This window comes from Monodon monoceros, unplaced genomic scaffold, assembly GCF_005190385.1.
Source record: "Monodon monoceros isolate NGI ecotype Baffin Bay Population unplaced genomic scaffold, NGI_Narwhal_1 Super_Scaffold_19, whole genome shotgun sequence".
Lineage (NCBI taxonomy): Eukaryota > Metazoa > Chordata > Mammalia > Artiodactyla > Monodontidae > Monodon > Monodon monoceros.
In genome coordinates this window covers 68,829,732-68,846,771 of record NW_021703775.1, presented here as the reverse complement: position 1 = coordinate 68,846,771, position 17,040 = coordinate 68,829,732, and the positions used below count along the sequence as shown (strand labels likewise).

At 54.0% G+C, this 17,040-nt stretch overlaps 1 protein-coding gene across 8 annotated transcripts in view; it reads right to left on the bottom strand.

The window, feature by feature from the left end:
- DNMT3A (DNA methyltransferase 3 alpha) overlaps positions 1-17,040 on the bottom strand; it is a 100,072-nt gene that overhangs the window by 65,915 nt on the left and 17,117 nt on the right. For 5 of the 8 annotated variants that reach the window (XR_003794937.1, XM_029232238.1, XM_029232237.1 and 2 more), the window contains exon 2: positions 5,884-6,131. Coding sequence is in view for 6 of the 8 variants with exons in the window: in XM_029232238.1 (XP_029088071.1) it covers positions 5,884-5,949 (66 nt within the window). In the remaining 2 variants the exon portion in view is untranslated. Of the gene's footprint in view, positions 1-5,883; positions 6,132-6,322; positions 6,378-7,849; positions 9,011-17,040 lie in introns of those variants that run through there. The other 3 variants (XM_029232239.1, XM_029232240.1, XM_029232242.1) reach the window with 3 other exon arrangements.

Below are 17,040 nucleotides of genomic sequence, written 5' to 3'. Positions count from 1 at the left end.
GAGCCTCTGAAGGTAGCATAGCCCCTGCCATCAGCAGTTAGGTCATCCTGGGACTTCCCTGGTGGCACAGCAGTTAAGAATCCACCTGCCAATGCAGGGGACACGAGTTCGAGCCCTGGTCCGGGAAGATCCCACATGCTGCGGAGCAACGAAGCCCGTGCGCCACAACTACCGAGCCTGTGCTCTAGAGCCCGCGAGCCACAACTACCGAAGCCCACGTGCTTTAGGGCCTGCGTGCCGCAACTAATGAGCCCGCGTGCTGCAACTACTGAAGCCCAGGTGCCTAGAGCCTGCGCTCTGCAACAAGAGAAGCCACCGCAATGAGAAGCCTGTGCACCACAATGAAGGGTAGCCCCCCTCGCTGCAACTAGAGAAAGCCCGCACATAGCAACGAAGACCCAACGCAGCCAAAAAAAAAAAAAAAAAAAAGGAGTTAGGTCATCCTGCAACTTGCCTCAGTTTTGCTTCTGTTCAGTGGGTAAAGACAGAGGGGGCCATAGGCCGTGGGCTCTCAGGGGACTTTAAACCCACACCATTCACACCCTCGTCTGCATTGTCCCCACTCTTCTCCCATGCCTCTCAGTCCTCGGGGCTGCAGTGGATCTTCACCACAAATGTGCAGATAGGTTGGCAGACAGAGAGACAGGTAGATGGGGAGGAAGGTAAGTATATAGATAGATAGACAGCTAGTTAACTATCCAAAATAAATTACAAGACTAAATTTGTGCCACCGTGTTAACCACTCACACACACCATCTCACGGAAATCTCTCATTTCGCCACTCAGCAGTCACCTAGCTGAGTCCACGTTCAAACACAGGTCTATCTCCAGAGTCCAACCGACCCCCACTCAAGACTGTATTGACTGCAGAGTTAAACTTGACATGTAATAGCAGTTAACTTAGAGAATTTTAGAGAACCCGAACCCTAAAATGGAGGTCCCAGTCAGCTCTGGGGTGGGCACTGTTTACATCACTTGCCTGCTCTCCATGCGCAAGCATCTAATCGACTCCACTGAGCTAAAAACGGACACGCCATTATTATTAGCTGTGTTCCCGAAGAGGTAAGGGCAAAGCTGCCTTTACTGGAACTGTTTAAATGTGTAAGAGGGATGCTCCCTCAACGACCCCTATAGTGACGATTTTAAAGCAAAGAGCAGGCCGAGTGACCGTGTGTGAGCATCTGAGTGCTCTAAAGGCAGGGCATGCCCGGGGCGGGCACCAGATCTGTGGGCCAGCAAGAACAGCTGAGCGTGGAGCCGGGGGAACCCCACCCAAGGATGCCCTTGAACTTCGGAACCGGAGTGCAGGAAGTGGTCGGCGCCCGAGGGAAATCCGTACGCCAGGCCTCTGGGTTGGACCTAGGTGAGAAGGGAGGAGCCCTGGCCACAGCACTGGCCATACGTGCATACATATACACACAGGCATGCACACACACACACACGGGCACACTTGCTGTGCTCCCCCAGCACAAATATGTACCCCCCCAACAGGTGCTTCTCCTACCCAGCAGGAGAGGGTGAGCTCAGGGCGAGCCGTCCAGGAGTGGCCTCTTTCCTCCAGAGGGCAGGCATGGCTTACCCATCCTTGTATCTTCCTATCCCCTTCCCTTTACTAGGTCCTCCAGCAAGGTATATTCAGTTCACCCAACAAACTCGTGGAGCCCTACTATGTGCCAGGTACCTGGAAAGGTACCTAAGTCTGAAAAGGAGGAGGGGAGGGAAGGAGGAAGGAGGAAGGGAAAGAAGCAACGTGTCCACAGCAGTGTCTTCCACACATAAGAGTATGTACCTGGTATGTGTGTGTATGTGCGTGCGCACGTATAGCCAGTCACACATACTAGCCTGTGTACGTGAGCTCCTGCTGGAGATGAAGTGCCCCCAACAGCGACCCCAGGGCAAGAGCACTGCTATGCAGAGAAAAGCATTCTCTGACCATCCCGACTTTCAGAAGAAACTTGGATAGGACTATGGAACATCACAGCTGGGAGGCACCATCCATTCCATCCCCCTTCACATAGGAGGCAGCCTGAAAGGGCACAGGAGCCGGGGTTCGAATCCCAGCACCACTACTTACTAGCTGTGTGGCCTTAGACAAGTGACCTAACCTCTCTGAGCATCAGTTTAGTCTTTAATAAGATAGAGTGATGAAAATAATAGAGCCTGCCTTATGGAGCAGTTGTCAGAATGAAATAAGATAACGCAAGTACAGAGCTTAAAAGAGCACCTGGCAGATAGTCGGCACTCAATGCATCTGTTATGCTTCTGAGGCCCGAGGAAGGAGGGGAACAGCAAGATCGGGGCCCAGCCCGGGGCTTGGACTCCTGGCCAGGCACTGATTCACATTTGGGGATCTGAGGAGGCCCTTCCAGCCCCGGGCTTGGAATGCTCTTGGTCCCCCGTCCTGCTCCCTCTGCCTCCCTCTCTCCCCTCTACACAGGGCCTGGCACCATATCTCCATGATCCCCTCTGAGCCAGAACCAAGGCTCCTGGACTTCCTGATGCTCACCTCCCTTCCCATCTCTCATAAGGCCAGCTCCCCCTCCCTTTTCTGTGGCCAGATTTACCCAGCCGACCCTCACTGCCAGAGTCCCAGGGCTCGGCATCCCTCCTCACCACCACCCCCACCTAGCCTGCCTCCTCCCAGGCTCCCCAAGCTGCCCCGTCCCTGCCCAACACATGGACAGTAGGGCTGCGGAGGCTGCTGGGCAGTGCCACGAGGACACCACATACACAGGCCTCTCTGCACTGCCAAGAACAGGCACGGCTGCCTCAGCCTACCACGCACAGCTCTGCACCCTGCCTGTTTGATCAGGGCTCTGGGATTGTTCTCCTGTGAAGGGGTCTTATCCACTCTCATCTTCCTCTCCATCCTATCCACAAGATACTCCCTGAGCACCTACTGTGCGCTAGTCGGGCCCTGAAGATCCACCCAGACGACGGTGGCTGGGGTCCTGCCCTCCTGGGGCAGCTGCGGGGCTGGATATTATCCACACCAGTACTTCTCAAATCCCCTAGAGGGTTGGTAAAAACAAGGATTGCTAGGTCCCCTCCCCAGAGTTTCTGATTCAGCAGGTCTAGGGTGGGGCCCGAGCTTTTGCATTTCTAAGCCTTCCAGGTGCTGCTGGTACCGCTGGTTTAGGGATCACATTTTGAGAACCAATGGTTCTCTCTGTAATTCAAGACAGACTGAAGCCAGGGCTTTGATCAGAGAGGAGAGAAAATTAGGGAAAGGGCACATCAGTCAGAGGAAGCAGCATAAACAAAGGCCTGGCAGCTCCAGGAAGTACTGGAGTGAAAGGTACAGGGAGGCGTGGCCGGTGGGGGGGGGGAGGGGCAGGCGGGAAGGGCACATGGGGCCAGGTGGTGAAGGGGCCAGTGGGCAGCCACACCCCTGCCCTCTGGCTCACCAAACAGTTCCTTTGTGCCAGGTGCCCCTGGAAACTCTGCCAGACTCCTTGGGCTGTGGCCCAAACCCATCTTCCACTCTGCAGCCACACGGCACCCCTGCCCCAGGCCTGGCTTTCACGGGCCGCCGTGGGCAGCTGTCAGCGTCTCTGCCTGCCCTCCTGGGGGCTGCACGAGAACCAGCCCAGCGGTGCCAGGGAGGTGTACCAGGTGAGCCAGCATGCACACCGGGGAGAGCGCCCCCCATACCCCAGCCCCCATCTGTCAGCTCCCTCTATCAGCACCAGGCTCTGGGCCTGGGTGTGTGTTTGTTGCCTCTTGAGCCAGAACAGTTACTATGGGTAGATAATAATAGCAATCGTAATCCCTCATAATTGGACCAGACTTTGCTGTTTGCAGGGCACTCACTCCATGCCCGTGACCTCATCTGACTTCCACAACCACCCCATAAAACAGGCACAGCTAGAGTTACTATCCCCATTTTACAGCTGAGCAAACGCAAGCCCAGAGGGCCTGAAGCCACATCTCCAATAAGTGACATCTTCAGGCCTGGGGCCCGGGACTCGGGACCCTCTGTCCAGTGCTTTTTCCCTGTCCTGAACTGTCATGATGGAGAGCCTGTCTGCGGCTCTCCATGGGAGGGGCCGGGGGCTCTGCAGCCCAGGGAAGCCCTGTCCAGTAACAGGAGAAATGTGGCTTGGCTGCCCCTCCTCCTCCAACTGGGGGGCGGGGGGCAGCTGACCACCAACTGCAAGTGCATGGACACGGAGCTGTGTCAGCACCAGTCAGGACATCGGACCGGGGGAGGGGTCAGGGTCACCTAATCTAACGGAGGAGCAAAGCCAGGCCCAAGGAGGGAAGGGAATTATCCATGGCCACGGCTGCCACTCAAGAGCACAGGTGGGTGCAGGTGGCCCTGACTCTATGGCGGCAGGGTCTGGGTCTGCTGCCGCCTGAGTCCGCGGGATCAGAAAGAAAGGGACTGACCTGTAACCCCTAGGAGCCCCACCCAGTGGGCTGCAGCATGCACTTTCTTCCCAGCTTGGGGGTATACATGGTCCCCAGTCCCGTGGCACTCTGCAGGATCCTGGGCTGGAAAGACAGGTGTCTGGGCTTCGTGCACGCATCCGCGCACATGCGTGCATGTGTGTGTGTGTGTGTGTGTGTGTGTGTCCGTAACAGGACCCATGCAGGTGGGGCAGTGAAAAGGACTCCGACACAGGAGAGCAGGCTCTCATCTGGACCCCCACTGGTAAGCTGGGCTCAGCTTCCTCATCTCCAAACCAGGGCCATCTGTCCTTGCCCCACTTGTTTCAAGGGCTGTCCTCAAGGACCAAATGGATGGAAACCACCCAGAAGGCAGAAACTGGCTCTAAGAATGAGCAAGCCCAGAAGGAGCTGAGCACGCGCGGCGGGAGGGTGGGCAGGAAGCATGTCTCGGAACTGCCGCTGATGGCGGATCACCAGAGCTGACCCCCTCAGAGCGCTCAGTGGTCCCACACCTAGTGTCAGGTGTCCACCCTGGTTCCAGGAGGACAAACTGTGCCCCAGAAGCTCTCAGATACCACCAAGTATCACCACCCCTCACTCCCGCTCAGGGAGAGGAGAACAGGCAGAGGGAACTGCGGGGACCAGGGCATGACAGATGGGACACCCCAGGAAGGCCGTTGGCTGGCACAGCTTCCCTGGAAGGGTGGCGGCAGGGTCTACCATTCCACAGAAGGGAAAAAGAGTCCACGTGCTGGGGATTCGAATGGCTTTGCCTACAGGTGGACACGGCTTGGTGAGGTCCCGAGGTTGCCTGTCGAAAGCCAGCAGGGACACCTACCAGTCTGCTGGCATCTCCTCTAACTGATTTAGGCCCATCCTGGAGTTGAGCAGAAGGGTGAAGAGGTCACCCCTCATGGGGCTCCAAAAACAAGGAGGTCACTAGCTCCATGGCCAGAAGTGACACTTGCTCAGCACCAGGGATGGGGCAGGGGAGGGAAATCACCATCTCCACTGTGACTGGTGCCGCCCTGAGCACACAGCACACAGCGCGCCACGCACCACGGTGAGCCTCGCTGTCTGTGCCACCGGGGGAGCCCTCACGAGGCCTCCCATCTACAGAGCCCCCTGAACTTGTCTTTGGCCTCCCCAAAGCTACTAACCCCCCTGGGGAAACAGAGGCAGCTAACCCAGGTAAAGTGACTCACCTGAGGACACACAGCTAGTAAGAGGCCGATCCAGAAAGGAAGCCAGATGTGAGGACCCTGCAAGGCCAGCCCTAACAAACGCACACGCCTGGGGTCTGAAGCTCTGCTCACACACCACAGGGGTTGAAGACTGGGTCCCGGAGCCTGACCACCAGGATTTAACCTCTCCAAGCCTCAGTTTGCTCATCACCAAAACAGGGAGATAGGTCTTCCCTACAGGCCCGTGTGAAGACGGAGCGGTGCGGTCCAGCGCCCAGCACCCCCAGCAGAGCCGGCTGCTCACCTTGCGCTCCTCCTCCCCCCGCTCCGGAGCGGGGCCGCTGGCGTCCCCGGGGCCGCTGGCGGGCATCGCGCGCAGCTGGGCGGTGGGAGGCAGGCTGGGGCTGCGCGGGGCTGGGGGGCTGCTGGCCTCTGGGGAAGGAATTATCGTGGTCTTGGTAAGCAAGAGTTAAAACTTAAACATAGATCCCGGCGCCGAGGGTGAAACGTGGCCTCAGGCTGTCTGTGGGGCTGGGCTTCCCGTGGCTCCACCTGTGGGGGGAAGAGAAGAGGGGTCAGCAGGGCAAGTCACCTCCACCCCAGGCCCCAGCTGACAGCCACCGGCTCCCAGGGCCAGACCCTCGGCCCCGGGGCCACACTGGCCTGACTCCTTTTCCCAGGCGCAGGCCGACCCGGCACCCAGCGATGCGGGCACCGAGGCCGAATCGGCAGGAGGGCCGCACCTGCCTCCAACACGCGACAGTTGCCGAGGCACAGTGGGCACCACTTGTGGGACTTCCAGCCGCCTCCCGCCCCCTCCCGTCTCTTCATTCACGGCTGTTCTTTCCTTTGAAAGCTTCCCGCAGCCTCCCCCCCCCGCCCCCCCGGGAAATCCCAGAGGTCCCCAGCCGGCTACATTTTCCTTCTGATTTGTCCTCCCTGCGCCCCTACCCCCACCCCGCCCCCACCACGTGGAGGAAGTGAGCCGCAGTCACAGGATGTAGTGAGATGAATGTCACCTCACTTTAGGGCCGGCGCCTGGGCCCGGAGAAGGCTGAGGGTGAACCCGGACTGCGGCCAGGCTGAAGGCCTGGGTTTGCAGGGCTGTCCAGGGGACGCCCCGCGGTGGGGCAGGGGGCGAGGCAGCAGCCGCACCGAGCGAGGGAGGATGCCAGGCCGCTCCCCCGGCACCCCGCGAACCAGCCCCACCTGCCTTGGGGAACTGTGGGCTCCAGGGGGCCCTGCGAACGCACATGGCTGAATTTTAGGGGCTTTTCGGCCTCCCTGCTTCAGGTGCGGGCCTCTCGCCAGTGAACTAACAAAGGCCGGGCCACAGGCCTCAGCTGGGGCGGGGGGGGGGGGGTCGTGGCTTCACCCCCTTGGTTCGGAGGAGCCGCAGAGAGATCTCCGGCTCTTCGCCCCCCAGGAGGAGCCTGGGCCCAGCCCCTGCCTCCGAGGGCCAGCCAGCACGGGGAGGGGCCTGGCAGGAGGAGGAAAGTGGGAGGCAGGCTGGATCCGGGCCCACCCACACCCTTCCACTTCCAGTTCCCGGTTCTGCTTCCCCCGCTCCCCCCCCCCCACTCCAGGGCTGCTTCTCCCATCCCCCTCCAGCCAGAGCTCCCTGGAAAACCAGGAACCGGAGAAGGCGCAGGCTTGGGTCTCCCACGGGTGCAGCCCCTCCCCAGGGATGGGCGCTGGGCTGGGAGGTGAGGGGGTGTGGAGGGGGAAGCTGGCGCTGGGAGGAGCCTCCTTAGGGCCCGGACACGAGGGGCCCCATAAGTTAGAGCCTGGACAGGCTGAAGGTGCTCCCACCCACCCCCAGGTGAGCCCTAAGGAAGCCGCAGGTGTAGCGCTGGTCCAGGCTGGGCGCAGTGCTGGGCCGAGGAACGTCTGCTATGCGGGTGCAGGAGGGAGAGCAAATCCGTGTGTCCCATGCGGTGCAAAGCCCGGGACGGGTCTTCCTCTTTGGGCAGCTACAAGTATTAGTACCATCTACTATTGAATCTAAGGCTGCAAAAGGCTAAGGCTTACCCGTGTTTCAGTGTCAGGGCAGAGGCTTGAATCCAGATCTCTGACTCTAGGGCTCTGAGGGCATCTCTGTGAAGCTCCGCCCCCCAGCTTACACCACCCCATGGAAACGACCCCGAGAGCCCATCAGACAACCGGGCCAACCCAGAACTCCACAAGGCTCCTGGCCATCATCAGCCAGCCCGCGAGTCCCCCTCAAACCCACCCCTTGTCTGTTAGCACAAATATCCCCGATCACCCACCACATCAAAATCTTCAAAAGGATGAGCAAGCTGAGAGAGGCAGGGTCTGGCTGGGAAGAACACTGAACCCGGGAAGAACTCCTCTGGCCCTTAGCTTCCTCATCCATAAAATGGAAGAGGTCGACTAGATGATCTTCGAGAACGTCTTCTAGCCCTGCCCTGCCAAGCTGTTGGAGGCCCCAAAGGCAAAGGGCAGGATCCTACGAGGCTGGGCCATCTCCAGGAGCCCCGAGAGCCCTATAATGGAGTCCGAGCCAGGCACAAAGTAAGTCAGGGGCAGATAGCCCTCTCCCGGATATGTGTCTCAATGCTGCCCTGAGGCCTAGAAACATCCAGGGGCTTCTGTAAGAAAAAACTTTCAGAGAACCTCTGGTGGCTAGTGACAAGAGGAAGGAAGCAGGAGGGAAATGCAGAACATCACAGGGTGTTGACCCTGACGGCAGACACCCCGGAAAGGAAAGGAAAGGCTCTTTCCTCCGCCCCTTCCTCTGCTCACCCCTCTGACATGAGCTGCACGCTGTCTCACAGCAAACACAGCTGACCTGGGTCAGTCTTTCGGTTCCTTTGTGTAACTCAATGGAACAGCCTTGTCAGTAAGTGTCCCTCAAAGCCACCCAGCATCATCTAAGACCATCCAGCACATGGCTGGACAGGCCATGCACTGCACAGCTCCAGAGCCCACTGTGGTGGCCAAGGTCCAGGCCTGAACACTGCGCTTCCCGCCCGTCCTTAGAAGCTTCCTTCTTCTCCCAAGCAGTCCTGCCGAGGGAAGAGACCTGCTCTTGGGTCCACGGTCCCAACACAGCAGCGTGTGTCTACCCTGACATGACGGCCCTGCTGCTCCCGGCACCAAAGCATCCTCCTCACGCGTGCCAAGGGCTGCACCACAAAACCACCACCAAATAAAAACCCTTGCCAAGAGCCCTACCGCCAAAATAGGCAGCTTTTATTTTCTCCTTTATACTGCTAACGTCCACAGTGGCCATGAATAATTTTATAACAACTTAAAAAAAGTTGTTTTGAGGAATCCTATCATGAAAATGTCTTGGTATCACAACTGACATGGTCACCATCCTCACCGCTCCAGTTACAAAACTGCTGTGGAAGAGGAATGGGATTTTGAATCTACACACCCAAGTGCGCCACCTTCTAAATCCAATGTAGCAGAAAGACTTTTTAAAGAAGACATAAAGGGACTTACTTGGTGTTCCAGTGGTTAAGACTCCGTGCTCCCACTGCAGGGCGCACGGGTTCGAACCCTGGTTGGGGAACTAAGATCCCGCATGCCACACGGTGCGGCCAGAAAAAAATAAAATAAAGAAGACATAAAGTCACAAGATTGGGCTGAACAGAGAGGAGACACCACCAACAAAATGTGGGGGTCTGGAAAGCAGATTTGTGGCGGGCAAATTTCAGACAAGCAACATGACAAGTGATTTATAACAGAGTCCTTTAAAGACACGTGGCATGATAGCACCATGTATCTCCGGGACCAGGGGTGAAGAGGATGCATGTGTGAAAATAAAAAGGATCGAATGAAAGAAGTAAAATCCCTAAATCCACCTCCCCCAGAAGTCTGAAGATTTACCCTCTAGAGAGCACAAAACAGAGGGTCTTTGCGCAGAGAGGCAACAAGCACCGTTGACAGCGAGAGTAATAAACAAAAACCAAGGAGATGAAGGTTATTTTCAAGGCTGAGGTTGAGTCCCCCAGGCTAGTCCCCCACTGCGCTCCTAGAATAGTGGCAGCCAGACCTTACCTTCTTCTCTGGAGAATCTTACCAGCGCGAGAAGAAAGGCCTAAGCATACAGATACTGACACCAGAACCCACATGGTTTCCAAATGGCTTGTTTAGGTCAGCCAGTGTGGATCTGCAAGTCAGCCAGCTTCCAATCCGCTTTTTAGTCCCCTGTTCTTAACCCTGAAAGGACAACCAAGGACCACTAGACATCCGAGGGAAGACTCCAACTTGCAGTGCTTTCACCATGGAAGGGCACCACCATGCCCTCTACCACTGAGCTTTTTTCTTCTTTTAAATTGAAGTAGAGTTGATTTACAATGTTGTGCCCATCTCTACTGCACCGCACAGTGACTCAGTTATACACACATACGCATTCTTTTTTATACTCTTTTCCATTATGGTTTATCCCGGGTTATTGAATATAGTTCCCTGTGCTATACATTAGGACCTTATTGTTTATCCATTCTAAATGTAATAGTTTGCATCTACCAACCCCAAACTCCCAGTCCATCCCTCTCCCTCCCCCCTCCCTCTTGCCAACCATAAATCTGTTCTCTATGTCTGTGAGTCTGTTTCTGTTTTGTAGATAGGGCATTTGTGCCTTATTTGAGGTTCCACATATAAGTGATACCATATGATAGTCGCCTCTCTCTTTCTGAGAAAGTATGATAATCTTAGTGGATAGCATGATAATACTATCACTTAGTATGACAATCTCACGTTGCATCCATGTTGCTGCAAATGGCCTTTTTTGTTCTTTTTCATGGCTGAGTAGTACCCCGTTGCATACATGTGCCACATCTCTATCTGTTCAGCTGTCGATGGACATTCAGGTTGTTTCCATGTTTCGGCTATTGTGAACAGTGCTGCTGTCAACATGGGGGTACATGTATCTTTTTGGGGTTTTCTTTGTTTTTTTGTTTAACATCTTTATTGGAGTATAATTGCTTTACAATGGTGTGTTAGTTCCTGCTGTATAACAAAGTGAATCAGCTATACATAAATATATATCCCCATATCTCCTCCCTCCTGCGTCTCCCTCCCACCCTCCCTATCCCACCCCTCTAGGTGGTCACAGAGCACCGAGCTGATCTCCCTGTGCTATGGGGCTGCTTCCCACTAGCTATCTATTTTACATTTGGTAGTGTATATATGTAAATGCTACTCTCTCACTTCGTCCCAGCTTACCCTTCCCCCTCCCCGTGTCCTCAAGTCCATCCTCTACGTCTGCATCTTTATTCCTGTCCTGTCCCTATGTTCTTCAGAACCTTTTTTTTTTTTTTTGGATTCCATATATATGTGTTAGCATATGGTATTTGTTTTTCTCTTTCTGACTTACTTCACTCTGTATGACAGTCTCTAGGTCCATCCACCTCACTACAAATAACTCAATTTCGTTCCTTTTTATGGCTGAGTAATATTCCATTGTATATATGTGCCACATCTTCTTTATCCATTCATCTGTCGATGGACACTTAAGCTGCTTCCACTGAACTGGTTTTTTTTTTTTTGCGGTACGCGGGCCTCTCACTGTTGTGGCCTCTCCCGTTGCGGAGCACAGGCTCCGGACGCGCAGGCTCAGCGGCCATGGCTCACGGGCCCAGCCGCTCCGTGGCACGTGGGATCTTCCCGGACCGGGGCACGAACCCGTGTCCCCTGCATCGGCAGGCAGACTCTCAACCACTGCGCCACCAGGGAAGCCTGAACTGTCTTTTTAACCTGACAAAACTACAGGTGTCATTCGCTGTTTTTACTCTGTGGTCTGAACTCAGGAACTGAATGGATTTGGATAAAGATGAAGACCTGTCCTGGGCAATGGGCTCCAAACGGGGGAGTAAAACAAGCAAGAAGACATGGGCTCCAGAAAACAGGAATTCCAACCAGAAGGAAGGCAAAGGGAATGCCAAGGAGGACAACAAAAAGAAGTCACCGGACGGCAGCTAACTATGCCACACGCCCCGAGAGCAATAGAGCGGATAACTCAAAAAATGGAACTGAAACATAACACTTGATGTGACCGCCCTCGTGGAAGCCATACAGACAGCTATTAGGAGGTGTAGCAGAAATGGGCAAAAGGTATAAAGAAAATAAGGCAGATAAAGAAACAAGGTAGGGGCTTCCCTGGTGATCCAGTGGTTAAGACTCTGCGCTTCCAATGCAGGGGGCCCAGGTTCGATCCCTGGTCAGGGAACTGGATCCCACATGCAGCAGTGAAGATCCTGCGTGCCACAGCCAAGACCCAGGGCAGCCAAATTAAATAAATAAATAAATAATTTTTTAAAATGACAAAAGTGAATTAAGAAAAAGAAACAAGGTAATTATTCATTTCAGGGGGAAAAAAGGAAACTATTGTAATACAGTATAAAGCTCAGCTGTGAATAGTTGCATTAGCTGATTTAACAAGTATGTGTACATAACATACATAAGTATTCATGTTTGTATGTATGTATGTGGATGTAGACATATTACCTGGTGTATTAATTTCCTATTGCTTCTGTTACAAATTACCACAAAGTTAATGGCTTAAAACAGCACAAATTTGTTTCTTGCAGTTCTGGAAGTCAGAAGTCCAAAATGGTTCTCGTCACTGGGCTGAAATCGAGGTGTTGGCGGGCTGCATGCTTTTCTGCAGGCCCTGGGGAGGTTCCATTTTCTTAACTTTTTCAGCTTCGAGAGGCTGCTCGCATTCCTTGGCTCCTGGCCCCCTTGCATCCTCAAAGCCAGCAATGGCCAGTCTTTCTCCCACCACATTACTCTGAGCCTCCTGCCTCTGCCTCTCACTTTCAGGGACCCTGATGACGACACTGGGCCCACCCCGATGATCCAGGATAAATCTCCCCATCTCAAGATCCTTAACTTAACCACATCTGTGAAGTCTCTTTTGCCACATAAGGTGACACATTCACGGGTTCAGGGGATTAGGATGTGGCCGTCTTTGCAGAGCCATTATCCTGCCTGCTACACGCATACATGTATGTATATTATTATAGGCATAAGACATTTTTGAAAGAACACTGGTAAGGTACTATTTATTTATTTATTTATTTATTTTATTTATTTTTGGCTGCGTTGGGTCTTCATTGCTGCGCGCAGGCTTTTCTCTGGTTGCGGCGAGCGGGGGCTACTCTTCGTTGCGGTGCGGGGGCTTCTCATTGCGGTGGCTTCCCTTGTTGCGGAGCACGGGCTCTAGGCGCGTGGGCTTCAGTAGTTGTGGCACAAGGGCTCAGTAGTTGTGGCACACGAGCTCTAGAGCACAGGCTTAGTAGTTGTGGTGCACAGGCTTAGTTGCTCCGTGGCATGTGGGATCTTCCCGGAGCAGGGCTCAAACCCGTGTCCCCTGCACTGGCAGGTGGATTCTTAACCACTGTGCCACCAGGGAAGACCCCTGGTAAGGTACTATTGATAGTATGTCTACCACGAGAAATATTGAGGGGGTTGGCTGGGTAGAATGCCATGGTTGGCCATATAAGAGAGCTAAATTCTTATTTACCAAATAGGAAATCAATGGAAAATGTCTACAATGGAAGAGTCAAAAATACGAACATTACTCAGGCCCATGAGATGCAAAATCGCTAGAAGAAACAGCTAAAAGTGGTTGCCTCTGAGAAGAAGAAGGTGGAAGGAGACAAGGAACAACTGCATTTGGTGAAGAGATGTTAGCCCTGTTTACTTCTTAAATTATATGCATGTAATACTGTGAAGAGATAAAAAGTAATTTTTAAAAAGAGAGAATGGGTCTGGGAATGAGGGCTTACATCCAGCTGCAACCACTGGATGGGTTTGGCCTCCATCCTCCTCCATAAGAGTGCAGCTAAGTCCTTCCACCTCTGTTACGCTACGAAACCGTCACGTCCCACAGAACACCCATCGTCAGCTCCTCACCCCCACACAGAGTTCCATCATCCGCTCTAAAAGTGGTACCTCCCCCCCCGCCCCACCATCACATCCCTCACGAAATGTTTAATTCTCGCAACACATCATTTCCACCAAGTCCAGCCCATGTGCAGCACGGTGCACCTCCCTTATGTTCCCCCCTAACTGCACGTTGACATGCCATTGCTGCCCACATCCCTAACCACAGCCCAGCTCGCTCATCAGCCCATCTCAGACCCAAGACCCACAATTCAACCATCTCCTGAAGCCTCCAGACCGTCCTGCTGCGTCACCTCCCACCTCTGCCACCACACCGTCCCCAGCACCATTCCCACCCTCCTCACCGATCCCAACCCCATCAGCACCCCCTGAGCCAATCAATCACCCCAAAGCCTCACCTCCAAGCCTGCTCCAACCAGCACCGACTAGATCGTCACCCCAGTCTCACCTCAGCAAGGGCCGGTGAGGAATCGTCCTCTTCCAGAAACAAAACCATAATTGCCCACAAACCCAGATCCTTCCTCCATCAAAAACAACCCTAATGTGACCACCATAAGAGCCCCTCCGGCTCCATCTCAAGTCCTCTCTTTGAATTGCTGCAAAATATCTGACCGTCTCTGCACCAGGTCCTTCTTCACCCCTCTAGCTGAAGTCTGCCCTTTTTGCAGTGGACTTTGCTGGTTTCGATCTAGTTACCTTCCCCTCCTTCCCAGTGGGGTTTTGTGGTGCTTGTGGCCACCCACCCCTCACCCTAGTCACGGAGTGAGCGTGTGACCAGGCGGGGCCAATCAGAGGCCCCCCCAGGAGCGTTTTGGTGCAAAGGAAAGATGCTAACGTGATGGGACGTGGGTCAGGAGCTGCTGGCTGCATTGGGGAAAGCTTGCCTGAGGGATGGAGATAGACGCTGGAACACTGAGGCCATTGTCTGGGCCCCCGGACCCAGCTGTACCTGGAGGCAGGGCATCTCTGAACCTCCCGGTAATGTGAGACTTTCCCTACTTTGGTGTGAGTGAGTCTGTGCCTTGCGGCTGACGGTCCTGACTCATACACTAATCTCAACCTCCTGAAGTCTTCCCTGGGAGGCCCGACTGCGTGGGTTCAAATTCTGTCTGTATTAGCGTCAGCTGTGTGACCTGAGGCATAACTGTGCATCACTTTTCTCAGCTGTAAAATGGGGAAAATGACACTTGCCACCTCACAGGCCCGCTGTGAGCATTAAAGTGAGACGTATTAAAAATGCTAACAGGGACTTCCCTGGCGGTCCAGTGGTTAGGACTCCACACTGCCACTGCAGGGGGCCCAGGTTCGATTCCCTCCTCACTGGTCAGGGAACTAAGCTCCTGCAAGCCGCACGGCGTGGCCAAAAAAAAAAGAATGGATGAAATAACATTAAAATTATTTGCTTTAAGAAACATGCCAACAAGAGTGCCTGACACAAAGAATATACTCAATACATTTTAACAATTATTAGTCCCTGACTAACCCAGCCCACGGTTTTCTCTCCTTTGTTGACCTCCCTGGAGTGCCCGTGAGTGTACTTCACTCAAACGGAGCTTGTACTGGTTACGATTCTTACAACGCGCCAGGCCCTGTGAAAAGAGCTTTACAATTTCAACATCTTGTACATCCTCACACCTCACTCCAACCCTTTGAGGTGGAGACTATTTTTATCCCCATTTTCTAGATGAGAAGAATGAGGTATGGAGAGGTTAGCAAAGCTGCCTAAGGTCACACAGTTCATGGGTGGAGGAACCAGATACAAATCCAGGTCTGTCCCCCGCCGAAGCCCACAGTTTTCCACTTCATCACGATCTCTTACAATTAGCATGTGACCATTGCAAACATGTTAACTTTCCCAAGGAATTGATCAGAAAACAAAGTTTCCAGTTAGTCTCCCTTTCCTGGTGAGACCTGTCGGCTGTGAGGGCAGGGGGAAGGGTGGTAACAGGCAGTCCAAGCTTCTAATCACCGTGTTCAGTGCCCTGCCGATGAGGGAGTCATTCATTCATTTATTCATCCTACTATTTACTGAGCGCCTACCGTGTGTCCAGTACTGTGCTAAGGGACATGCATTGTCCCGTCTCATCCTCATAACCAACCTATGAAGTCTATGAAGTTGGTTCTACTATTATTCCCATTTTATAGAAGGATAAGCTGAGGCTTGGAGAGGTTAATTACCTCTCCGGAGTAGTGCAGGTCGAAAGTCCCAGGGCAGGATTCTGAGTCCAGGTCCATCTAACTTAAGAGTCCTTACAAACATGGCGACACCCAGTCACGGATGAGCACGAGTAACACAGACCCCAGATCAGCTCTCTGTGCCCCTGATGTGACACCAGCCTGTAGATAACAGCCTCACGGCTGAATTTCCTATTTGACCTTAGGAGGAGGTGCAAATGAGTCCTGTGGGTGACAGAAGACGTGAGAGTATCTTGTGCCCCACACCACCCAAGCATCTGCCAGGGTGGTGATAAGCTTGGTAAGCTGGGGGCAGCAGAAAGCCGAGAGGAGACATCACAGCCTCCCAGACAGAGATGTTTATCTGCCACGTCTTCCCCCACCCTTGGTCACAAGACTGGGGCTGGATAAGGGGGAGGGGGAGGTCCCAGTGCCACTTTCTGATTGCTCATTCTCTCTCAACACGAGGGAGATGCGTGTCATCATACCGTGACTCTGACTTCCAGAAACGTCCTTCCCACCCAAATCACCAGCTGCCCGTAGAACACCAAAAGCCACTGGCGACAGGCCAACAATCCTGCCATCCTGTTCCCCACTTCAAAGCCCATCTGTCTGGCTTTGAAGTCACAACAAGATGACTTGTGGCTCTCACACCACCCTCGAGGCCAGAGCACCACCAGCGTGAGCATTTTTAATCACACCAAATGCCGCCATCATGGCGGCCACACTAGCAGAGCCGAGTTGAATCAGACTCTTCTCGTCACACTTACGGTTACCATGACACAGCCCCCAAAGCAGGGAGGAGAGAAAAAAAGAAGATTTGTACCCAGAATAGATGCTGGTAAGGAGCTGAAGTTGTTCTTGGGAGCCAAAATGAGCCAATACAGAGTTCCATACAGGAGCACACATTTCCGAACACGGTGAGTCAGGAGGAGCCCTGCTGGGGGTTGGGGTCGTGTGTGCGGTGGCAGTCGATGGGCTCCCCACGCCCCAGGAGGCAGGGCACAGGGTCCAGGCTGACAGTCCACATGAGAATCAGCCATGTGGACCCTGGCGGGGCCTGCTGTCTGGACGGCCACGAGCCTGGGTCTGATTCTGTCCTCCCCTCCCCCCCGGCCGAAGTGGCCCACGGTCCACACCTTTGTGACTCTTGGCCCTTCCAGCCTTCTCTAAACAACGGTCCACACGTGCCAGCTCCAGAGCCTCTTCACTTACTCTCCCCCTGATCCCTGCATCTGGTCCCCACTCCACTCCCGCATCTCTGAAAAGGTTTAGGGGCTCTGAATGCTGTCTGCCAAGAGGACACCGCAATGGTTCCACTGGAAGACGAGTCATTGACCTGGCTTTTGGGGACCCCCTTAATGCTGCTGAACCAACAGACAAAAAGGAGTTACTCCACAAG